Source organism: Chionomys nivalis, chromosome 5 (genome assembly GCF_950005125.1).
Source record: "Chionomys nivalis chromosome 5, mChiNiv1.1, whole genome shotgun sequence".
NCBI classification, from domain to species: domain Eukaryota; kingdom Metazoa; phylum Chordata; class Mammalia; order Rodentia; family Cricetidae; genus Chionomys; species Chionomys nivalis.
The window spans coordinates 37,589,999-37,613,967 of NC_080090.1; the positions used below are offsets into that span (position 1 = coordinate 37,589,999).

General features: G+C 38.9%; 1 protein-coding gene and 1 pseudogene across 10 annotated transcripts in view; one reads left to right on the forward strand and one right to left on the reverse strand.

Moving 5' to 3' along the window:
* The window catches only part of Nrg3 (neuregulin 3), a 979,031-nt gene that overhangs the window by 103,379 nt on the left and 851,683 nt on the right, over nucleotides 1-23,969 (reverse strand). For 5 of the 10 annotated variants that reach the window (XM_057769741.1, XM_057769747.1, XM_057769739.1 and 2 more), the window contains exon 4: nucleotides 5,042-5,068. The exons of 1 other annotated variant lie outside the window; for it this stretch is intronic. In XM_057769741.1, coding sequence (XP_057625724.1) covers nucleotides 5,042-5,068 — 27 coding nt within the window. The remainder of the gene's footprint in view (nucleotides 1-5,041; nucleotides 5,069-23,969) is intronic. 4 more of the 10 variants (XM_057769743.1, XM_057769748.1, XM_057769746.1 and 1 more) reach the window with 1 other exon arrangement.
* LOC130874424 (60S ribosomal protein L3-like) lies at nucleotides 16,626-18,348 on the forward strand (annotated as a pseudogene).

A 23,969-nucleotide genomic window follows, 5' to 3' on the forward strand; every position in this document is an offset into this window, starting at 1 on the left:
CTGGTGAAAATACTCTATGGTATAGACACTATACAAGAGAGTGAAACAATTTCTTATAGAACAATGTATCCTTATGATATGATCCAGCAGGAATGAAAGCTTACATCTGTACATGTGGCTGCTTATCATAAAATTATATTCAGAATTCTTAAATCTGGGAAACAACCAGATGAGTCTTGTGAAGTCAAATAGATACGCAAACTGAAACATTTGAACACTGAAATACTGTTCAGGTTTAAAAAGAGATTTTCTGTAAAATCGTGAAAAGACATGGAAGTGTTGATGTCGCTTGACAAATATTCACATCACACACTGGTAATTTTGCTGAACTATTATGACAGGAAAAAGGCAGTGAAGCTTATTCTCAGTATAGAGGATGGTTACATTCCAACATCTTGACATTGTGAAAAAGGCAAAACCATCGTAATGATAAAAAGGTTGGTGACTGTCAAGGGTTGGGAAAAGTAAAGGCATATGTGGGTGATTTGGGGGTAACATAAGCTTCTTTTGTGGGAAACTAGAAAAACTGGGAGGTTTTGCACACGTGAGAGATAGACAGGAAAGTTTGGAATTTTCTACTACATTTTGCTCTGCACTTTAGAGTAATGTAAAAGTAAGCTCCATTTAAATAGTTTATCCATTCTCTTATACACACATGTGAACAAAATTGGTATAAATTATCTGCTCATCAAACTGACCTGATAAAATTCATAAACATTTTCTGTACACTAAAATTTTCGTATGATTCTCATCTATAGATGATTTAATAATGTAATAATTCAATAACCATCTTCAAGATATTTTACCCACATCAATTCTGTAATCACAGATTAAATTCAAAATGTTTATTTGCAAAGTCACAAACAACACTTTACATATTTCGATTCAGCAAAGGGTATAAGTGGGCAAGAAAGGTAATTGAAAGAGTATATCCACTAATTGGGTAAACCCAACTCACTGCTCTGAACTATCCCTTGACAGTTGGCATTGTGTACCTACTTACCAGATATTGCCCCTAACTCCATTTTACTAGTCAACCCCTTCTCTCCAAGGCGGTATGTGTTTCAGGAGACAAATAGTCACACACTGGGAACTTAGTCCCTATAAGACTTTAGACCTATAATTTGACTCTAATTTTTGCAAGACTTGCTATAACCTTAAGCTCAAGTGGCATACAGATGAACTACACAGTAACGTACTATTTTCCCTGGACCAAGAGTTGCACTCTACAAATGAGTTCTCACTTAGACCTTTCAGCACATAACTGAGATCCACTGTGCTATACATATCAGGAATGTTAGAAGTGTCCTGATAAGATGGAGACTGGTCTATTTCTTTCAATAGAGATAATTAACATCTTGTATAGTAATTTCATTTGCTGTCTCGTCACTTTGCTTCTGGGATCTAGAAATCTCCAGCCTTACCAGCAGCTATGTGGTGATTCCTAGGCGTACAGGTGTTCTGCTCAACAGCCTTGAAACAGCCATTGTTAGACCCTGAAATCCCCACAGCCCAGTGGAACAAATTTCTTTATCCATGAGGCCTAGTGCTCACTTTTTTCAAATGATGTTGAGGGCCATAAACCCATGTCATTGATAGCTATTCCCTGCTACCATTCGTGAATGAAGAGTGCTGACTGCTTACCCCTTTCAATGGCTTATCCTCTATCACACAATCCATGCTTATTGTTTCCTGGCCCATGGCTTAGCTCTAGCCTCTTTCTCCTCTGAAATTTCTCAGCTTTATCTTTCAGCATTCCTCAGTATCATAATCTCTTTTTGACTACATTTTCCCTACGGTAACTAAAACCCAAATCTTATGTGAATAGTCCAATTCTCCTTTTGCATTTTTAAAAGCTGTTTTAACATTGTTTATACCTGCAAAGTTATGGATCTGTACCCTTGGCTCCTGAAGAACTTTTTCTTGTGTCTTCCAAAACTTCTGAGTGTTTTCACATTTCTATAATTCATATTATGATATAAATTACTAAGACCATTAATTTTTTTTGCGCATTTTTTTTATTCTTTTTTAATTAAAATTTCCAACTGCTCCCCGTTTCCCATTTCCCTCCCCTCCTCCCACACATTGCCCCCTCCCCCCACTCCCCTCCCCCATCCCCACTCCTCTTCTCCTCCCCCCAGTCCATTCCCCCTCCCTCTCGATACTGAAGAGCAGTCCAAATTCCCTGCCCTACAGGAAGACCAAGGTCCTCCCACTTCCATCCAGGCCCAGGAAGGTGAGCATCAAAACAGGCTAAGCTCCCACAAAGCCAGTTCATGTATTAGGATCGAAACCTAGTGCCATTGTCCTTGGCTTCTCATCAGCCTTCATTGTCCGCCATGTTCAGAGAGTCCAGTTTCAACCCATGCTTATTCAGTCCCAGTCCATTAATTTTTAATGAGTCTAATGTTGCATTTCCCAGTAATATTTGTGAAATAATGGTGTTATTTGATTAGTTCTAGGGAACAAACTATTAAGAAAAAGTGATATGAGTTATTTCAGACCAGGTGTTTTAAGGAAGCCTGTGTTCTCTGTCCCAATATTAACAGCTAGAAGCAGTTGAGGAGGTAACTTGGGAGATATTGAAGCCACCAGAAAGATCAGCTTAGGACACTGAATCATCACTTAGATGAAAAATACTCATATGTTGACCAGAACCACATGCACTGGGCAAGAGAGAATACTCCCTGGCAACAAAGTGTTCTTTTTCTGAGACACCGAGGAAATATTTTTTTATTCAGTTGCTAATAATCCCACTATCGTCTATTGAACTATGGTCTTGGAGAATTTTACATATAATAAACATTATCTGTTTCAATTCTGAAACCCTTGTTTCATCTTGAGCAATAATAATATCTGCTTATACATGAAATAAAGCATACCTCCTTAAACCATGACCTCCAGTTGGGTTTGCTTACTTTTTTTGCTCAATTTGGCTACTTTCTCTCTGGACCCCTGGGAACCCCTCTAGAGTCAAGGCTCTTGTCAATCCTAAAATGGTTCCCATAATTAAGATATATACTTTCCTGCTCCCATATCCATCCTTCCTTTATCCCAACCATCTCATTCCCCCAAGCTCTCCCCATCCTCCCTTTCTCACCTTTCTCTTCCCATCTCCCCTTTCCCCCATCCCACCCCTCCCCCCAGTTCCCAATTTTTGCCCAGCAATCTTGTCTACTTCCAATATCCAGAAGGATAACTATATGTTTTTCTTTTGGTTCACCTTCTTATTTAGCTTCTCTAGGATCGCGAATTATAGGCTCAATGTTTTTTTATTTATGGCTAAAAACCAATTATGAGTGAGTACATCCCATGTTCCTCTTTTTGGGTCTGGGTTACCTCACTCATAAGCATGATTTGAAACTTTTCCTGTCTCATAACTCCTTCTTCAAATCACTCATTATCCAACAATATGAAAGGTGACTCTTTTCATGGCATAAATTTGTTCAAGCACTTCAATTATGAGTATTATTTGATTTCAGTTTTTCTTAACATATTTCCATGCTAACCACACATTTCATGGTTGAAGTCAAACTTCAATTGAATAATTATCTGAGTTTCATTGCCCTTCATATGTTTGAATCTAGTTTATCTACCAATGGCTCAAACATGCAGCAGCTGAGGTGTCTGTTGTCTCAATGATGAAATAACCAAGTAGCAGAGTTCTAATGAGTCAGGTCATGAAACAAGGAAGAGAAACTCTGATACAAAAATGAGGCCACGAATCAATAATCCTTCAACTTACAGAAACACAACAACTGACTTGGCATCTTTTCTCAAATAATGTACTCCAAACTCACATTTCTGTTTCTAATCTCACAAGCATATTCTATAAATGTCCTCCACTGTCAGCATTTTCTCAGTATTATTACACCTCATAACTAAGAACACAAACAGTGACATTTACTCTCATCCTTGAAGACCTTCCAGTGTATCTATCCTTCATCATTACCTCACTTCAAATGTTTGTTGGTATCACATTCTAAATACATAACAGCTTTCTCTATAGTTCTTGCATCCCATGACTCCAGGCTAATATCATTTTGCCTAAGTAGAATTAAGGTATGTGCAATTTTTATCCTAAGTTATTAAACTCTAAACTCTGTCCAGTCTAGTAATTGCCTTCCTTTCTGCTGACTGATACTGGTTGAGCATCATCAGAATGAGTGGGAGAGGGGATGAATGAGTATAAGTGGATTCGTCTGAAATCTCACAATTCACATACACATGTGAAACTGGTATTCTTGTCGACATTACAAAGGAGAAAAAAAATCTGGAGGTTACAATCCAAATGGGCAGAACTCGAAGAACTCAGGCTCAATTATAAGTTTTTCAATTTAGCTAACTCTTAGCTACTAATTATCTTTTCATATTGAGTTTCATAGCATATATCTTATTTAACTTGTAATAGACTCAGAAGTAGCTTCAGTTTTTAATGAAATTGTCTATGACTATAAAAAGTAAAGTCCCTTGAAGACAGCTAATTTTTTTAAAAAAATCTGTCATTAATTAGCAATATTATAAGAATTATTTCAATTTTGTTAATGTAAATGTGTATATGTCTACAATACAAATTATTATTGATGCTAAAATGTACCAACAAAGCCAGCTTGTAGGAAGAAAAGGATTTGAGCAGAAAACAATAATATAGCCTTTTAAAATGTTGTTATCTATCATTATCATGCATGTTTTCCATGTTGAAATACTGTGCTAAGCAGTTTTTATATATATAAAGTAGGAACTGTTAGCACCCTTATTTGACAGGTAAGTAAATGGAAGAATGAGAAGAAACTATCAAAGCCTACAGGCAAATCCTATTTCTGTGGAATTTTAGAAATGCTGAGCATCACATCATCTTCTGCATATGTAGCTAAGACTTCTATAATGAGCCTTTCCCAAAGGTAAAGTGAACTAAAGAGGTTTATTTTAATAAAATAGTGAATAATAATGAATAATTTTGATTACAATCAAATAAAGAGAACAATGTGTAGAGTATCAGAGTGATCTCAGAATACTTAAGGAACAAATTGTTTTGTCTTACCCATAAATTCAATCCCCAAGTGGTCTGCTACATCAAAGTCAGCATGGAAAGAAGGGAAACAGAAAGAGAAATGGGTTAGAAAAAATCCAAACAAGGACATCAATGCTCGTTAGACCATCATTCCAAGACACAGGATATGTGTTTACTTTAACTATGTTAGCTTTGAGATGTAACTTTTAGACAGTCAACAGTAACAATTCTTGGTATTGTCTTTAATATTTATTTCCACAAAGTCTATAAATTGTTACTAGGCATTTTAGTGGAAATGCAATGCATAAATAATGAAATATACCAAATAAGAGAAGGGGTTCAAAGAATTCCTTGTAAAGATATTTTCAAAATCTACCATATTTTTTGTAGATTACATCTTTGTTCAACATAAATTTATTTGGACCTCTACATTAGCAAAAAAGGCAAAGCCCTAACCAGGCTATGAAAGGCTACAGTGCATGTTCTTCACATTCATACACACGAATTGATGACACTAGACTTCTTTCTTGGACATGTTATATGGGACCACTGTGCAGTGGCAAAACTAAAGATCTTACAACGGTCACAAAGTCCTGGGTAGATTGAAGACATAAATCCATGTGCCTAACGCACAAGCCACATGACTCCTTGACTTGATGTGTCGTCAAATCAAAAACAAATGGCCGAAGCATCATCCTCTGTCTTGTGTGCCCACAGACACAGACAGTCTTGAACAGCTAGACTGCCTGTGGCCAGAAGACTAATCAACTCATCCAGGCCTATTTACTTAAATAGCACCTTCTTTCTTTTAATTGGACAATTATGTACTCATTCACTTTGTAAATTCAACACATGACTAAATGATGGTTTCATTACACAACTATTTGTCTGGAATGAGGATAAAGAGGAAAAAACTATTGCTGAAGCTATATTTATTTCCAAATCCAATCACTGATTAGGGGTTTGGTAAATAAGCATTTCTTTTCAGAAAACATATGATAGTTGCTCATTATATTAGTACATGTATGGATATACACATATAAAACACACTTTTGACATATCGGTAATTTCAAGTACTTAATTCATTTTAGTTACTTAATTTGGTACATGAGGTTGTGCCATCACCACCACTGTTTTTTATGGCTCTTCCATCCCAGCAGTCAGAGGCTATGCATTCTCATGTCCCAGGTCCCCTCCCATCAGCTACAAGCAACCTCTACATTCTGTATCAGTTCAATTTGCCGATGGTTAAGTTGAAGTGATTAAAATTCATGTGAATTACAAAATGTCTACTTTTATGAAGAAAGATAGCAATGGTATTTCTAAAATTTGGGTTTATCCCTTTTTCCTCATGGCAAGTTTTTCACTGCTTGGGCTGCATTGATATGTACTTTCCTAATTATCTGTTCATTTTTGTGAAGAGACAGCTTTTTGTTCTCAGTGAATTCTAGCATCAGCAGCAGGAGACCACAGAGTAAAATTCTGGCCATCTCTCTATTAGTAAGTGCCATACTGAAAATCTGCAATGATGGGAGAGTTCAGAAGAGGAGATTCTATTCCTTGGAGGGACAGAAGTTGCTACGCAAAGAATACAGTTTAGGAGAAAAAGTGACAAGTGCATGCTTATGTTCTTTTGCAGACAAGAAGCCCCCAACTGTGTGCTCCAGAAACATGGAAGAGATACTGGATATTTAGAATTTTAAAATGAGGTTCGAGTGGTATTAGCTCTCATGAAATTATGGTAAGGTAATTCAAAAGACAGCAAATGACACAATTTGTCATTTGCACACAAACAAAAAGAAACAAAAGCCAGGAATATTTAGAAATCAGCAAGCAGAGGCTCCCATGTGGACCACAGCTCTTCACAGACAATGTCTTCAAATAGTGGACCATAGCTGACAGGCAGAAAGGCCTTCAAGGAGTAGACCAGAGATATCCAGAGTCATAGACTCTCCAGGAATGGGCTACAGATATTCACAAGCATAAACCTCAAGTTGGGAGTACCCTAACCTCAATTTCATTGAAAAAGATCTTTCTGGTAAAGCTTACATGAACGAACACTGACCCTGAGTCTGTCTTGCTGGCTAGAACATAACAGAAAGCCAGGCTCCATTCTTCCACGACACGCTGTTCTACCAATGTTTGTGACTAGGAATCTAGGCAACCAGTCTTCTTGACATTGTAGACCAAGCTAAGAAGTGAGCCGTGTTGATGCATTGGAAGTCAATCTACGTACTTTACAAGCATAACAAACTCCTGACCAGCAGCACGGACAAACATTACAACTAAAAATTATTCAAACACTGAAAAAGATAAATAGGAGTCTTGATTAAAATAAATCTCTCTTAATATAAAAGTTGCTAGGGGTTGTAATTTGCAGACTTTCCAGCAAAGTGCTGTCTATGGTCTTGGATATTTAAAGGAAACTGTTTACTAATTTTTATGATGCCCTTTTTATAGAAACTGATAAGCCTGAATATACAAATAAAAATTATTTTTTTATTTAAAAATCTCTGCCCCCTGCTCTTTCACCACACACTACTGTATTAAAAATGCCAAAGCCTGTGATCACTATCAGTTTGAAGACACTGATGGGCATTGCTCTATACCGAAAGATCAATGGAAAGCAGATGATAGAAAAGCAATTAATTGTGTTATTTCAGTCACATGAAGAACATAAACCACACCGTTTCTCAGAAGCCTATGCTGATTGTTTCTCAAGGCAAACAGCTTGCCTGAAAATGTTCCGGCCTGAAGGAAAACATCAAGAGGATGCGAATGAGAAGAAATCAATTCATAGTTCATTTCTTCATTCACTCAAACCACTGAGTACCAAGAACTCCTCATACCTTAGGGTGAAGCCATTGGCACATGGCTCAAGTGAAAGCCATCTGCTTTCCCCTGAAGAAAGTATGCAAATCTACAATTTAAGCTTTTTAGCTCCTCCATTAACTTTTCTTTAGAATATTCATACCCATAGCATTGTACCAGAGTGGCTGACTTTTACCCAGCACTAACTGCTCTCAGAAATGATGCAAGGATGAGATACTCTGACAGCAACTCCTAAACTGCCAACCACGCCCACAGTAAAAGGGCATACAGTCACACAGAGGGCAGAAACATCATTCCCCAGTCATAACGCCTATAAATGAGAGGGACTGCCATTGAGCCCAGGTAGCCTGACTCTCACCCTTCATTATCCAGGTTTTAAATGACCTCCCTCTGAAGAAATAGCTAATTTTTGCAATGTCATTAAGGAATGAGACCTTCTGGGATGAATTATTTAATCCACTTAAAAGAGTAAATTGTTTTCAAGTATCCTCAGGCACCACCGAAGTACCACTTACTTACCTGTTTATTGATGGGAGGCCAAAGATGAACTGGTTGAGGGGGGTATAAAGGAAGACAACTATTTCCTGCTACCGAGGAGCCAAACGAGCATACTATTAATATTTCCTCATTAGTTACCAAGGAAATTCCTGTAAGATGAGGCTAATTTGGTTCTTTTTATATACTGCAGGTGCTAACGAATTTTGTTAGAAAAAAATCTGTCAAATATTAAACCAAATAATCTTAAACTTAGAGTAATATTTAACAGATACCAGCAAATCTTCTATAGAACTCAAAGATTTCAACGACTTAGGTCATAAACAAGTGATGGAAACACAGTCCCTCAGTGCAAACGCATTGAGAAATTTGTAAAATTCATGCCCATATACACCTACCTTTGACCAAAATTATTTAATCTTAGTTTGTAACGTGATGTGTTAAAAGACACCTATGTTTCAGAAGAAGAAACTTCAATTAATTGAGATCCACACATCTTCCTTTCTTCATATATTACCTTTTTATTTTTTATAGATAGAATGCTGAAAACGTAGCTGATAGGAATCATCAGGTATCAGGCACTGCTATTAATAACTGTCATCGTGTGGCACAGACATTAGAAAACTTTCCCCACTAACTGAAAATTAAGGTGCACATGTCTGATACTACCTTGAATCCTTTTGGGCAGGGACAGCAGGATTCCTCAGCGGGTGTTTTAGTTTCTTTTCCAACTGTGGGGATAGAGAACCCTAGCAACACAGCTGAAAGAAAAAAGGGTTTGTTCAGCTCATACTTCCCTGCTACAATCCATCATGATAGGGAAGTTACAGAGGCAGAAACTTGAGAGAACTTGTCACATTTATCCAGTCAAGAACAGAGAAAGCAGATGAGCAGCTCCATTTCTCCCTACATATAACTCAGAATGGCCTTCCCAGAGAGTGATGCTAACCATTCTGAACCACCCTCAATTAACACATAATCCCTCACTGACATGCCAACAGGCCAACTCAATCTAAACAATCCCTTTTAGCAATCCTTTCCATGGTAATTCTAGATTGTATCATGTTGACAAAAGCTAACCATCAAAGTGAGTAGAGACGCTTACTATCCCTCCTAAAGACTTGCCTTTGATCCTCAGAAACAACAGAAAGGGAGAACCTACTCCTGTAAATTGTTCTCTGACCTCAACATATATCCACACATATACACACATGTACACATACATGCATACACAAATATGTAAGTATAAAAAAACACAAAAGCCTCTGGAGCAACTCAGAATTTTATATACTGATATGTCAAGCACAGCTGCCCAACCTTCCAAAGTAGACAGGCTGAAGAAGAGTAAAAGCAACGACAGTATTAACTTAATTCTAGTCTCCAGATGCAATGGAATATGTTGTTAGCTAAACTAGGGTGAGTAAGACCTTGTGGTGCAGTACGGGACAATGTCACACTAACTCAGGCTTCAGTCTTAGCACAGAATCAGAAGCAATGAAACTATGTGCCATTGTCACAGAATTTTCTCTCCGGTGTTCGTTTAAACCTTTGTTCCATGGAAAGTAGAGAAGAAATTTACATAAAAATCGTGATCTCTGGTTTATAAAGTTAAAATATTGGGGCTAATAAGATGGCTCAACTGGTAAAGGTTTTTCTTAGCAAGTCTGACAGCCTTAGTTCGACTCTCAGAACACACATGGTGGAAGGAAAGAACTTGCTGCTTAAGTGGTTCTTCCCTCTTCCCCATGCACACTGTTTTGGACAAGGGCTTGCCTCCCCCCCACACACACACATGCACACACACTAAGTAAATGTAAAAAACAAGTTTAAAAAAATTATAACATTTGGTTTAAGGTTCAGTGGCTTCTCCACGGCAGGAGCCCTAAAAGCACTTTTGATGTGTGTGATACATAGTCCCTGTGATTGTTCAGTAGCTTTCCCACTTTGGCAGAAGGGTAGTGTTGTCTGGGAGTGCCCATGGTTCTAATGATCTCTGCCAGCTGCTGTAGGAAAACTCATCATGTCAGTGTGAGCAAACCACCCACTCAATTACAAAACATGCCTGTTGCACAGTGCTTCTCTTCTTAATGCTACTGTAGTCTGTCACTCTGTAGGTTCCATCCAGATCTGTGTCACATGACTTTTCTCTTGTGACACTCCAGGAACAAATAGTCCATTGGAACAGAGAAGATGAAATAAGATTTATGAAGACTTTAAGTTAAATCCTGAAAATTTGAGAGCAGTTCATGTCTCTGGAAGTTTCTAGAATCTCTTTTAGGATATTTGGGAGCCTTGTGATATATTAGTTTGCTCATGCATGCTCCTAGCTCCAAAATGAGATTATAGGCCAAGTGACAAAATCATTTATTGAAACAGTGTCAGGCATGCCCACATTTAATACAACAAAACAGGCAAACTAGGGAAGGAGGAGATGGAATCAGACATTTTTGATTAAGGAAGAAAGCAGTGGCAGAAAATAGAGGCACCCCAGCTATAGCTTCTCCAGTCTAGAAAGTAATATGTGGGACTTACTAATTACATATCTTTAATAAAGCCAAGGGGTTAATACACAGGCAAACTGTGTTTGCCAATGCTGCCAGGGCATACAGCTGTGTCATTATGGGAAAGAGATTCTAAGATGTCACAGAGAAAAGACAGTGGCAGGAGGCAGAGTAACAAGCAAACCTGAATCCCACCTGTTAGGTCCTACAGCAAGAGTGGAGATGGACAGACAGGGATCTCTTAAAGGGAGGAGCATGCTCCTGCAAGGAGAAACTGGGGAAGTCTTCTGCCTACGAGCTCTGTTCAGTCCTGTCATCCAGCATTATAGGGAAAGGCAAGTTATCACCATTCTAGCTAGTTAGTGGAAGCATTAGGATTTGAATGTAGGTCATATTCCAATCTCAATGCTTCCTTTGCTACCTCGGCAGGCATAGGATTTTAATTTTCACCTGTGCCTGTACATTTTACCATAAAATTTATGCCTGCTTATGAATGAAATTTGTAAATAAGTTCAAAAATTAATCTTAAAAATGGAAACTTTGATCACTACTTCTAAGAAGCAGTCACTGGTAAGTTTTCTTCTGTCTTTTCTAGGACCACTTTTATATTTGCAAAGTAAGCAACACATCAACTCTACCCATCACCCTGCATCATAAGTGTGAGCTGGAGGACTGTCTGTGATTGTGTCAGCTCAGTAACCAAAGACCTCGCTCACCTCCACCACAATGGGACTAACAGCATTTTTCACTGTTGGGAAGAGGCCATGACACCATTATGGCAGCCAGCATCCCCACAGACAGGTCATCAATCACCGAAAAGACAAAGCCACTCTCTGGAAAAGTACAGGACCCCGCTCTCCTTTCCTGGGCCCTTGTCACAGAGCAGGACCTCTTTATTTCCCTTTCTAAAAACTCTGTTGTTGATCTTTGTTGGACACAGATACCTTCATTTCACTTTCTTACAATCAAAACAGGACGACTCATTTGTGCTAAGGAAGAAGCAGCTGCCATGGAGACCGGGCCACATATTCAAGCAGTTCACACTCAAGGCGAGCATTCTGCTTCACAGAACAGTTTCAAAACAGGGCTTCAAAGACTAGTGAGATGGCTCAATGGATAAAGGCACTTGCCCTCAGGTCTGACAAAGTGAATTTGATCTCCGGGTAAAAGGAACAGCACGAACTGCCATATAGTATAGATTATAGGTGCATGAGCAATCTCTCTCTCTCTCTCTCTCTCTCTCTCTCTCTCTCTCTCTCTCACACACACACACACACACACAAACACACAAACACACATCACACACTCACACACATATACACAGAGGAGAGAGAAATCTTTTAAAACATTCTAAAATACAGTTTTCATAGAGATTCATGATGATCATTTGTTCCACTTCTTTTCTAGATTTAAATATTCAAAACTTGCAGAGGATATCCTGCAATGGTAGAGTGCTTGCCTAGCAGAGGATATATACTTCTCCATTTCAGTTCCCAGTATTTCCAGAAAAAAAAAAAACCCTAAATGAAAGATTCAAAGTTTAATCTTCACTAAACTGCTTGTACAATTTTTCTGGGACAGGATTTTATAGCATTGGGCATAACCAAGTTTCTGTTTTCCCTCTAATTAAACATTTTAGCAAGAACTTCTACTGTATATGAAAAGATTTCATTCAAAAGTATTGCTGCTTTTCTTTTGCCTGTCACCAGTGAATGTAAATCTGTATGAGTGATTTATGAGTTGTTTTTTTTTTGTTGTTGTTTGTTTAGTTGGTTGGTTGGTTTTGGATTTTTAGATTTTGTTCACGTAACACACATCAGCTAGCTTCTCGTCATGTTTGGCCTACTTTCTCACCTTTCTGTGGAACTTCTACATGCATTATCACCTTCGATGTCAAATAAAAAAAGTTGTGCCAATGAGGCCTGCATAACAACTGAAGCAATTAAGTTTTTATGAAAATCGAAAGGTCACATTCATAGACTCCTGGGTTCTCTGGATTGAAAAGTCTCATAAATTTCAAGACTGAAGGATTCTTAAAATCTTTTTGCCTTTCTTCTTTGAAAATTTGATGTATATAAACAATGTATCCTGATCATATTCACCCTCACTACTCCCATTTACGTCTTCCCAGTACCGCATCACAACTTTCTCCCGACCTCTTGTCTTCATTTTATAATGGCTGATTTGTGTATTTATTTTAACCACTGAGTTCAATTAGGGCTAACCGAATGCACATAAGTGTGTAGTTATCTACTGGGACACAAACAACTTTCCATTTGCCGTATTCCTAAAAGGAGAAACTCTTGCTCCTGAAGAGTCAACTGTCAACAGCTCTTCAGCTAGGTGTGGATCCTTGTCACAGCTTGTCAATGGGAAAAGGAAGGATAAGGATAGCTTAACTGAATCTAAGGATGTTTGAAGAAGCCTTAGGAAAGCCCACTAGATTTATACTCTGAGTCTTAGGTCTTCTGCATACTGCTTATCACTTCAGGCTATCATTGAATTGACATTTTTCCTCAAAAAATTTTAAATATACTATGGTAATTACAAGATTTTTGCATACGGTCTTTAAGAATTTATCATTAAATAACTTAAACTAAAGCAAGCTTTGTAACATGTCTTATTTTTTATTCTGAATATTGAGATTCCATCTGTTTATATCATTTGAGATATTTAGAAGATATTACAGAGATTTATAGATGCAAATATTTTTATATAGATTATTTGGTCATCATTGAGCAAATTCCTGAAAAGACAACAAAAAGTTTTGCCATTGGTTTATGATAGGAGGTGTAAGAGAAAATGTGTTAGAACTATGATGTCGTGAAGCCCACAGAAGTAACCAATGTAGAAAAGTAGTAGCAAAGAAATGGGATCCTTGCTTTGATGAAATCTCACGCTATACTTAGGCTGTTCTTGGTGAACCTTCTGCAACAGCTTCCAGGAGGATAAAATTCCCAGCCACTGCAGCTTCTGAAGAGCGGCCTTCTCCATTATTGATATCATTTTGACTTTATTCTGTTCTAAGAATATTAGTTTATTTGGGGAGGGAACACTGGGAACCTCTCATTTTAAATAGTTCTTTCAATGCAGAAGGCAGCTATCCGGCATTGTAAATTTTGTCGATAGGAAATCATGGACAAAGAGAATATTACCCCCTTTTACAACCTCAAGAACATGCTCTTTTTATAAGTAATCTGCACTGTAAGCTCCTCTATTGACTTCCATTTTCTTCTTAATGCAATCCCAACTCACCCTGTGACAAACTACTCTCATCTTTCATGGCCAGACTTCTCCTATATCTTTCCAATTTTCTGAACTGTTGCTTTCTATTAGCATTTCTATGCAATAAGATGTAATTTCCAGCAAGCAAAACTTTATACCTTATGTAACTCATGGGTATATCTCTATGCCATGACTAATTAATTGAACTGCTATCATCTCCCCAGCTCTCCCAATTTTCTCTAGTGCTTCTCAAAGCCTCTTAAATACTAGATGGTGACTAAATAATTGTTGAATTATTTTTCTTTTTTCTTTCTGTTTTTTTTTTTTTTTTTTTTTGATTTTTTGAGACAGGGTTTCTCCGTAGCTTTTGGTTCCTTTCCTGGAACTAGCTCTTGTAGACCAGGCTGGCCTCGAACTCACAGAGATCCACCTGCCTCTGCCTCCTGAGTGCTGGGATTAAAGGTGTGTGCCACCACTGCCCAGCTATTTTTCTTAATCTTACTATTTTTTTTCATTGAAGATACACTGGGATGATATCTTCTTAAAGTGACTCATTTATAAATTATGTCAAGTTTATCTTAATATCTTCACTTAAGCCATAACTAAAAATTTCCAGATTTCCTTAGCACTTAATGTGGGTTCTTAGCCACTTCTTCCCTCATTTCTCCTCTCCCCTGTGTGTTTGTGAGTGGGTGTGTGTATGTGTGTGCATGTGCATGCATACATGTGTTTGTCTGTTTGGAGTTACATAACTTGTTTCTCACTGAATTGTGAATCACCTCAGACATGTGTGGAAAAAAACAAATTCTATTTTATCTACTATTCTAATATCCCAGTCAACCAGAATTTCATAGAGACATCTATTGATATAAAAAGCTCTTATTTTACTGTTTGTAAAGAAAAAAAAAATTAAATGCAGTGTCAGCAGAATTACAGAGAAAACCATCCTCAAGTCTCTCATTCCCAACCGTCCAAGGTCATCATTGTCTCCTCTGCACACGCACACAAAGCAGCACCGATGGAATGATTAAAAGGGCTTGATTTGCTTTCTGTTGCTGTGATCAAACACCCAGACAAAAGCAACTTAAAAGGGAAAAGGTTTATTCTGATTCATGGTTCAGGGATAAAGTCTTTCATGACGGGGAAGGCAGAGTAGCAGTCAGGGACAGCACAGTTGCAGGACCAGGGAGCTGGCTGTTTAGTTTGCATCCACGCTCAGATGCAGAGAATGTTAGAAGTGGGATAGGCTATGAGCCCAGCTATAGTGACCTACTTCCTCCAGTGAGTCTCTACCTTGCAAGTTTTGTAATCTTTCCAAACAGTACCAGCAGCTGGGAATCAAGTGTTCAATCACATGGTTCTTTCTATAAAGGACCTTTCGAATTAAAACAATAACAGTGCCTGGATACAATAAGTTCTCAGGAGGTACCGATCTTTCAATCAGCCGCTTTCCATTCTTATCTTTCAAGACTTAGATCTCCCTCCCTCCCTCCTTCCTCCCTCCCACCCTCTGCTTCTCTTACACACACACACACACACACACACATACACACACAAACAGAGTATCCCAAGAGTTATTCTGTCCATACCACTGTTGGAAGCCTCTATTCTAAAGTTTGAGCCTGTCTAACAGTCAGTAGCTTTGTGTGTATGCATGTGTGTGTGTGTTCTAGTCACACGTTGATGAACAACTACCTACGTCAATCAGCTCCTCAAAGACACATATTCAGATACTCAGCTTGTCTACTGTTTGGCAATGTGGCTTTACAGAAATGCACAAAACCAGGCAACTAGTAAGAAACCATGGTAATCATGTTTTTTTTTTTTTATCGATGATTGTGCTTTGTTACTTTGTTCTGACAAGATAACTCATTCCAACATTGACAAAAACATGCTAATTTAATATTTAATGCTACCTTTTATTGTAAAAAGCACTGGTGTGGGAATCGTTTCATACTTTATGATCCTTATGCTGCATATTTCTATTACCAAGTTTAAAAGTCACATTAATTTATACTTATAAGCTCCCAAACACCTGGGAATACTTGATAATGAGCACAACAGAGGACACACTTGGCCACTAATGGATTAATTTATTACTTCTGTGGACTTAAAATGTAGCAATATGGTGGAGCTTTTTTCCCTAAATGTATAATCAGTTGAGAATGCTATTTGTCTCATTTAAATGCAAGGAACAATCTGTCTTTTGCTACCTCCTTCCTAAATCCATTAAGCAGTTAATAACATAAGGACTAATGTAAGCCTCCTTTATTTAATAGAAATTTTAAAAAAAATGTAAATTAAGCCAGAAGAGTCTTCTCCCAATAATGGTTTCCTCAAAGCAGCTGGATTATCCTTAGTAGTGTGGAAAAATCAAGGGCAGTTACTTTATTAAAATGACAGAGGAAACTATTAATTATTTGGGAACTCGGTTGAATCAGGGTATTTTGAATATCTTCCATTCTTCCTCTCATTGACTTCCTTTACAGTCTTGAACTGTTAATATGTATTTTCTGCAGGCATGATTAGAAATGGTCAGTCTGACGGCGTGTGACAGAGAGATGTCTCACAGGAAATTCTCTGCTCCCAGGCATGGGTCCTTGGGCTTCTTACCTCAGAAGCACAGCAGCAGGCATCGTGGGAAAGTGAAGAGCTTCCCCAAGGATGACCCTTCCAAGCCTGTTCACCTCACGACCTTTCTAGGCTACAAGGCTGTCATGACCCACATTGTCCGGGAGGTGGACAGACCAGAGGATCCAAGGTGAACAAGAAAGAAGTCGTGGAGGCTGTAACCATTGTGGAAACACCACCTATGGTAGTTGTGGGCATCGTGGAATACGTCAAAACCCCACGAGGTCTCCACACCTTCAAGACAGTATTTGATGAGCACACCAGTGACTACAAGAACTGGCACAAATCTAAGAAGAAGACCTTCACCAAAAAATTGTAAGAAATGACAGGATGACATGGGCAAGAAACAGCTGGAGAAGGACTTCAACAGTATGCCACGTCATCCACATAATTGCCTACACTCAGATGTGTCTGCTTCCTGTTGTAGGGGAGCTGTGGGCTGTGTTCCACCCTGCTCCTGGCCACCGGCTAGCTTTAAACCCGAAATAACAACACACAATCTGTATTCTTTTTTTTTTTTTTTTTTTTTTTTTTTTTTTTTTTTTTTTTTGGTTTTTTCGAGACAGGGTTTCTCTGTGGCTTTGGAGCCTGTCCTGGAACTAGCTCTTGTAGACCAGGCTGGCCTCAATCTGTATTCTTTTAAACACTGCTTGGCCCATGAGCTTTAGCCCTTACTGTCTAATTCTCATATCCCTATCAACCCATCTCTAATAATCTGTGTAGCACCAGTCTTACCGGGAAAGATTCAGTATGTCTGACCTGGCGGCTTGCTTCATCGTGTCTGCCTGGAGTGAAGAATCATGGCGACTCACTGACTCGGCTTCTTTCTCCCAGCATTCTGTTGTGTTTACTCCACCCACCTAAGGGTTGGCCTATCAAATGGGCCTAGGCAGTTTCTTTATTAATTAACCAATGAAAGCAACAGATTAGAAACAAATCACTCCCACATCAGCTTCCTCTGGGCCAGAAGGCACACTTGATGGAGATCCAGGTGAATGGGGGCACTGTGGCTGAGAAGCTGGACTGAGCCCGGGAGAAGCTGGAGCAGCAGGTTCCTGTGAACCAGGTGTTTGGGTGGGATGAGATGATTGATGTCATAGGAGTGATAAAGGCAAAGGCTAAAAAGGGGTGACCAGTCGTTGGCATACAAAGAAACTGCCCCGTAAGACCCACCGAGGGTTGCACAAGTTTGGATGTATTGGCATTTGGCAAACCCTGCCCCAGTGACCTTCTCTGTGGCTCGTGCTGGGCAGAAAAGCTACCCTCATCAGACAGAGATCAACAAGAAGATTTCCAAGATTGGTCAGGGCTACTTTATCAAAGATGGCAAGCTGATCAAGAACAATGCATCTACTGACTATGACCTTTCTGACAAGAGCATCAACCCACTGGGTGGCTTTGTCCATTATGGTGAGGTAACCAATGACTTCACCATGCTTAAAGGTTATGTGGTGGGAACCAAGAAACTAGTGCTCACTCTTGGCAAGTCCTTACTGGTGCAGACCAAAATGACGGGCCTTGGAGAAGATTGACCTGAAATTCATTAACACTACCTTCAAGTTTGGCCACGGTCATTTCCAGACCATGGAGGAGAAGAAAGCTTTCATGGGACCACTCAAGAAAGACTGGATCGCCAAAAAGGAAGGTGCTTAATGCCAGAATTTGCTTGCCTGGTGTGGTCTCAATAAAAACTTTTTCAGTGAAAAGAAAAAAAAAAGGAAAGAAATGGTCAGTCTAGTGCTGGGTGGTGGCGGCACATGCCTTTAATTCCCAACACTTGTGAGGCAGGTGATCTCTGATTACAGAACAGGCTCCAAAACTATGAAGAGAAATGCTGTCTCAAAAATAAAAAAAGAAAAGAAACAAAAACAAAAAAGAAACAAAATTAAAAAAGAAATGGTTACCCTGTTGGGCATCCTGTAAACACAATAACCGTTTTATAATGATCTGCAGTTGTCAGAAGTTAATTATTTATAATATTACAAACATTTTAATGTAATATCAACACTTAGACAGTAACAAAGCAAACAAAGTCTATAACGTTCTTCCTTGAACCTGACATCTACATGTGAGATATTGAGATTCCAAATGACCTCCAGAAACTTCTCATAATAACTGTATGCATTTCCTAGTCCTGGTTCAAAAAGCTAAAAACTAACAAGCAACTATTATGTGGAAGAAGAATTTATTCTGGTTCACAGTGTAAGAAGGTGTACAGTCCACCATGTCAGGAATGGCAGTGACAATATGCAGCAGTTTGACACATTCTATGTGAAGTCAAGGGGCAAGAGCAGATCATGCTGGCACTGGTCTGAGGCACTCATTTTCCCTTTTCATTTAGTCCACAACCCCATAGGCCTTCTCCTCTCAAGCCTCTCTGAGACACTCTTTCAGAAAGAAGAATTAGTATTTCTTGGGTGATAGAAACATAGTCAAGTTTACAAGGAAAGTCAACAACTATAGCACCCTTCTTAAAGCCCATATTCTTATAGGGTCTAAGCTTCAGAAGGATGAGCTATTTGGAGCAAAAATTTAAAGTATCTACTTTTGTTAAGTCATATTGTTGTGGTCTACAGAAAATCTGCTTGCCTCCATCTACAGATCATGCAGTAATGCTCCAGCCCATTGAGATTCATCTAGCAAGTCTTCCACATTCCCTCATCATTTTAACCCCCCTCCTGGCCTATCACAGTTTGGTGAACCGTACTGTTTGTTCAGCTTCGTTTAAGACACCAGACCTCCAAAGCAATGCTCTTCTCCATTGTGTCTTAACTGGACATATTATGGACTGTTCTGTGTTTATGTGTCTCATACTTTGTTCTTGACTACAAGAATGAATAACCATGTTTGGTTTCTATTTATAGCACAGATGCTACGATAGTTCCTGGCACAGACAGAACATCTTAATAAATAAGATCTACAGAGTTGCACAGACTAAATTTTTTGCTCAATGTGATTTTTGCTAGAGATCTTTGTTCTATGCTATATCCATTCTTTTGCAGTCTATAAAGAAAGGGGAGGTAAGTTATAAAATTCTTCTTTTGTTGTTGTTGTGTGTATTTGAGTGACAATGAGGATATGTGCATTCCATGTTGCATGCATGGAGGTCAGGGGGTAACTTAAAAGTGATTATTTGCCTTCGAAGCGTCTTTCTTTTGTGTTTTCAGCGGTGAAAACCAGCCTACATTGCCCGCAGGGTTGTGAGGATTTCTGGTCTCTCCCTTCTTCCTATATCACCATCGGAGCACTAAAATTACAGATTCACACTACCATGCCCACTGTTACACGGATCCTGGGGTCAAAAGTAGGTCCTCGTGCTTATGTGGCAAGTGTGTTAACACACTGAGCCATCTCATTGGCACTGAGCTTCAAAATCCTTAGCCCAGAAGACAAAAACTATGAGCAAAAGATCTGTTACAAAGGACCAAACTCTGACTGCTGCTTAGTATGTTGATTTTTTTTTCTACATGGAGATAGGAAGTGGAAGAATGCCAGAATATTTGAAGGGAAACCTTTAGAAATAACTACTAAGGCGGCCAAGCCATGAGCTTCTTTTCTGATGTTCAGCTACAATCAGAGGAAGCAAAGCGGGGTTACCAACCAGGGTTGCCAGACAGGGCTGCTTTGAGTTTCCTGTTTACAGCCTGTGATGCATGGAAGACCCCAAACTACTCTATGGCCTTTGTTCTCTAGAACCCATTTGTAGTAGCATTTAAACTGCCAATAAATGGCCAGAGAAATGGGCTACAGATACAAAGCAGACATAAAAACCACCTTATTCCACTCACCACATTTGGCACATCTGGATAGATGTCATCAGGACAAAGGCATAGACTCTATGCCGTAGACCTCCATCCTTAGCCTTCCTCTATCTACCCCAATACCTAGTTTCTGGGTAAACTATGCTTCTTCTTAAAATATTAAGTCAAACTCCAGTTGGCCAGTGTTCAATGAAGTAACTGGAATTATCATTTTCTTCAAATCCATTGGTATTGAATAATAATATATCTGAGATATGCCTTTACTCTATTTTTTTTTGTACATGCCTTATCCTTCTTTGCTAGGTTCTGGGATTTTGATTCTTTGGTTTGATTTTGTTTTTAAATTAATCAATTTTACATCCCACCTGCAGTTTCTACTCTCTCCTGCGCTCCCAGTCCTTTCCACCACCTTCCTTACCCCCACACACACCCAAACAATCCACCCCTCCTCCTTTTTTATTCATAAAAGGGTAGGTCTCCCATGGATATATATAAAAAAAAACATAGCATAGCAAGTTGTAATAAAACTAAGCACCTCCCCTTTTATTAAGGCTGGGCAAGATGACCCAGTATGAGAAATAGGGTCCCAAAGGTCAGCCAAAGAGTCAGAGACAGCCTCTGTACTACAGTCAGGAGTCACCCAAGAAAACAAACTATACACAGCTGTCACATACATGCATAGGGCCTAGGTAAGTCCCTTGCAGGCTCCCTTGTTGTCACTTCTGTCTTTGTGAACTCCTATGAGGCCAGATTAGTTGTTTCATGGGTTTTCTTGTGATGTCCTTGACCCCTCTGTCACCTATAATTTTTCATTCCTCTCCTCACCAGGATTCCCTGAGTTCAGCCTTATGTTTGGCTGTGGGTCTCTGCATCTGTTTCCACCAGTTGCTGGATGAAGCCTCTCTTATGGCTATTGAGCTAGGCATCAATCTATGAGTATATCAGAATGGAGTTAGGCAACATTACATTGACATTTTGATTGTTTGGTTGATTGACTGATTGACTTTGCATGTTTGGTTCTATTCTAAATCTCTGGGCCATCCATTTCTGACATATCTTATCTTAATTGAAACCTACAGAAACATGATATAGTAGGAACTCTTTTCATTCCCATTTTTTATTCCTATAGAGCTGAACCTGATAAGGCCCACAGAAATTACCTATTTTCTTTGATCTGTACCTTATAGAGCCAAGATTTGAATTCTAGTAACAGCCTTCAAATATCTACTCTTGAGCCCATTTCACAAATGTATGGTCATCTCATACTTTGTAGACTGAGGTCTGTTTGTGCTACAAAACTAATAATTCTGAAACCTATCATGTTTCAAAGTAAGATATAATTTTATTGGACTCAATGCTATCATGCTATTTTATACTACTTGGTTGTGCAAACGTTTCTTTTAAAAATATGTATCTTACTTTTGATAAACTGGAATGTTAAATAAGATAATACGTACAGGGACTAAGCAATTATTTAAACAGCAAAGAAGTCTTTAGCAAGTTTTGTGAAGTTTCAAGCTGTTATTGGACTCTTATTACTGGATCCATATATGAGTTCTTGATAAAAATGTACCAAACAATTTTCTTAGTCAGTGTCAAGCTACTTTGAACTTTCCTATTAACCTATTTTTTTTCTTGTCATGTTAGTAGATAACTCATAGAGATTTAATAGAAAAAATAAAGCTTGCTCATCAATGAGACTGAAATGTGACAAGAGCTCACCAGGTCCGGAAATATCAATCATTACTGCAAGCAGGGCAAGTAAGTTATGGGGTGACTAACAGATGTCATTGCTTTAAAGAGTTGTAAGCTGGTGACAAGCCAGATTCTCCTCCACAAAGACTTCATGCTCTGCAGCATGGGCATTCACTGCCTCCTTCTTAGCTGCTCCTGCTAACTGGAAACCTCCTGCTGGTTTCCATTTCTGCTTTCAGGCTTTTCTTGTGTACCTGCAAAGTTCTACCTAGTCCTTCTCTTCCCTTTTCCGTCCTGTCTCTCTGACTGGCCTCCAAATGTCACTCATTCCCATGTGTTTACAAGACAAGCTTCTGCCCTCATTTCTCAGGTTCTACCTCTGCTTCCTTGGATTTTTCTCTACACAGCAGTCACAAATGTTCCTTTAAAACTCAATAAGTCCCAGAGTAGCACAAAATACTTCTAATCCTGTCACTCAGAAATCTAAGGCAGGATGATTCTCAGCTCAAATCAGTCCTGAGCTACATAGTGAGATTAAGGCCAGCCATGACAACATTGAGACATCTTATCTCAAAAAAAAAAAAAAGAAAGAAAGAAAACTCCTTAAATCAAATCACAATTGTAGCATGCCCTTTTCCTCAAAACTCAATCACATAGTTTCCCATTTCATTCAAAAGAGAGGCCAAGAAATCAGTTCTCTCCACCCACTACGGAATTGTTTGTTCTTTCCCTCCCATGTGGATTCCATGGATTTAACTCAGGTTGCAAGGCTTGCCAGCAAGACCTTCACCCACTGAGCCATCTCTCCAGCCCCAAATCCAGAAATTTTCAATGTAAAGTGGTTGCTTAGTATAGTGGGCCACACTAGTGATCCCAGTACTCAGGAAGGTGAGTCAGGAGGATCACAAGTCTGAGACAAGCCTGCGTTACATACAGACACCATGATGATAGATAGTAGATAGATATAGATAGATAGATAGATAGATAGATAGATAGATAGATAGATAGATAGATAGATGATAGATAAATGATAGACAGAGAGATGATATACAGATGATAGATGATAGATAGATATTGTAATATGCTGCAGTGGGCCTGCGTCCCAGGTACCCGGCCGCCCGCATGGCTTTACCCGAAAATATTACATGGAAACTGTATTCTTTTAAACACTGCCTGGCCCATTAGTTCCAGCCTCTTATTGGCTAGCTCTTATATTGATCTAACCCATTTCTAATATTCTGTGTAGCACCACGAGCTAGCTTACCAGGAAAGATCTTAACCTGCGTCTGTCTGGAGTGAGAGAATCATGGTGACTCACTGACTCGGCTTCTTTCTCCCAGCATTCTGTTCTGTTTACTCCGCCTATCTTAATTCTACCCTATCAGAGGCCAAGCAGTTTCTTTATTAATTAACCAATGAAAGCAACAGATAGAAAGATGACCCTCCTCCATCAGATAGATAGATAGATAGATAGATAGATAGATAGATAGATAGATAGACAGACAGACAGACAGACAGACAGATAGATAGATGATGGAGTAGGCGATAGAGTAAATAGATAGAGACAGATAGATAGACAGACAGACATCCATAGATTGATAGATAGTCAGACAGATAGATAGTGCTACAAAAAAAAAAAAAAAAGAGAGAGGCCAAAGACAGCATCAAATTTCAAAGCAAACCAATGTGGTTCCCTGACACCCTACCATTCTCCCTCTCCCAATTCCAGTGCATTTGCACCTACTTACAAAAGGGAATTATTTTTTCAGAGCCTGGGGTTGGCGCTTTCCCTCCCTAAGATCTGTTTCTACAGAAATA